Source organism: Suricata suricatta, chromosome 4 (genome assembly GCF_006229205.1).
Source record: "Suricata suricatta isolate VVHF042 chromosome 4, meerkat_22Aug2017_6uvM2_HiC, whole genome shotgun sequence".
NCBI lineage: Eukaryota > Metazoa > Chordata > Mammalia > Carnivora > Herpestidae > Suricata > Suricata suricatta.
The window spans coordinates 2,469,866-2,471,170 of NC_043703.1; the positions used below are offsets into that span (position 1 = coordinate 2,469,866).

Below are 1,305 nucleotides of genomic sequence, written 5' to 3' on the forward strand. Positions count from 1 at the left end.
CGCGGCCGAAGCCGGGCTCCCGCGGCCGGAGCGAGTGAGCGAGCCCCGCGCCGCGCCCGCGGTCCGCCCGCCTTAGGGAGTGTGACCGCGCGACATCTGCGCGTGAAAGCAAAGCGAAACTCCATCTTCTCGTTCTGAGCACAAATTGTTTTCCTAGTTCTCATTTCCTCCGGCTGTGTTTGCCCGGAAAGGACCCGGGAGCCCGGCGGGCCGGAGTGAGGGCCTCCGGCCCTGGACGGTCCTCGGTGGACCGTGGTTCCTGACCTGTCCTCAGTCAGAGCAAGACGTTTCCCGTTACCCAGTGGGAGAGCCTTGTAGACAAAACCCCTGGAGAGTGTGGCATCCCCCACTAAACATTTCAAAATTATTTTGCTTCTTGCCACTTTTACACTTACTGCTTCACCGTTTTAGATCCTAATCTTGTTCTTAGGTTTGCTTTGTTTGTGTTAACTCCTCTCCTGGGGGACTGATTGCCACCCACCCCACTTCACAGGATGTGGAATGTATTAACTGCTAGGGGCCAGGAGAAGCTGCTGGTGCGCGCACATGCCTCACCATCCCGGACTTGACCCTTTACTGGCAACCCCTTCACGGGTGTTGGAAAGGCTGGGGATCCCAGCAGCAATTAACTCAGATGATTCCTCCCAGCCCCGGAGTCCAGCCAAGCGCCAGCCTCCGTTTACACGATCTTCAGTAACCATGACGAAATACTTTCAAAAGAGGAGTCTCTACAGCACTTTATTTGGGTGTAGAAATATTGACCAAAAGATTTATGACTTCCAAGGAGAGATTGCTAAACTCAATGGCAAACAAGTGAGAGAAAGTTCTCCATTTGGAAATACAAACCTCTGTTGAGGTTTGGGGTTTCTAATTGATGATAGGAGCAAAGCGAAGCTGATTAGAAGAGCTAGTTTTTCAAACAGCCCCAGGACTTTAGAGGATGAGGCTCTCCCTATGGGAGCCCCTGTTCCTGCCTGGGAAATCAGCCTCCTTGCTCTTGGGTTTGGGATTATTTTTACTTCCCTTTAATTCTTCTCTTCGGCCCAAGCACATGCCCGTCCACTGGCGTGGCTCTTCCCCTCAAGGTACCACATAGTATCCTAAGAGATCTGGCGTGTGAAGAGGCACCCCTCTGATCAGTCACCAGCTGACTTCTCAGACATTATCATTGTACTGTATTTTCTCTGGCTTAATTAGACTTACATGGACATGACTTATGGATGTACAAGAAAATCCAAAAATAATAATGTGTCTATTTTTAAAATTGTTCCCTCGTCATGCCACCAGGAACAGGTTTTGCTTACC

The 1,305-nt window shown here is 50.7% G+C and overlaps 1 protein-coding gene across 1 annotated transcript in view; it reads right to left on the reverse strand.

Moving 5' to 3' along the window:
- The window catches only part of COL4A2 (collagen type IV alpha 2 chain), a 155,105-nt gene extending 154,404 nt beyond the window's left edge, over window positions 1-701 (reverse strand). Inside the window, exon 1 of the mRNA XM_029938399.1 lies at window positions 556-701. Coding sequence (XP_029794259.1) covers window positions 556-701 — 146 coding nt within the window. The remainder of the gene's footprint in view (window positions 1-555) is intronic.
- Between the last annotated feature and the right edge of the window lie 604 nt (window positions 702-1,305).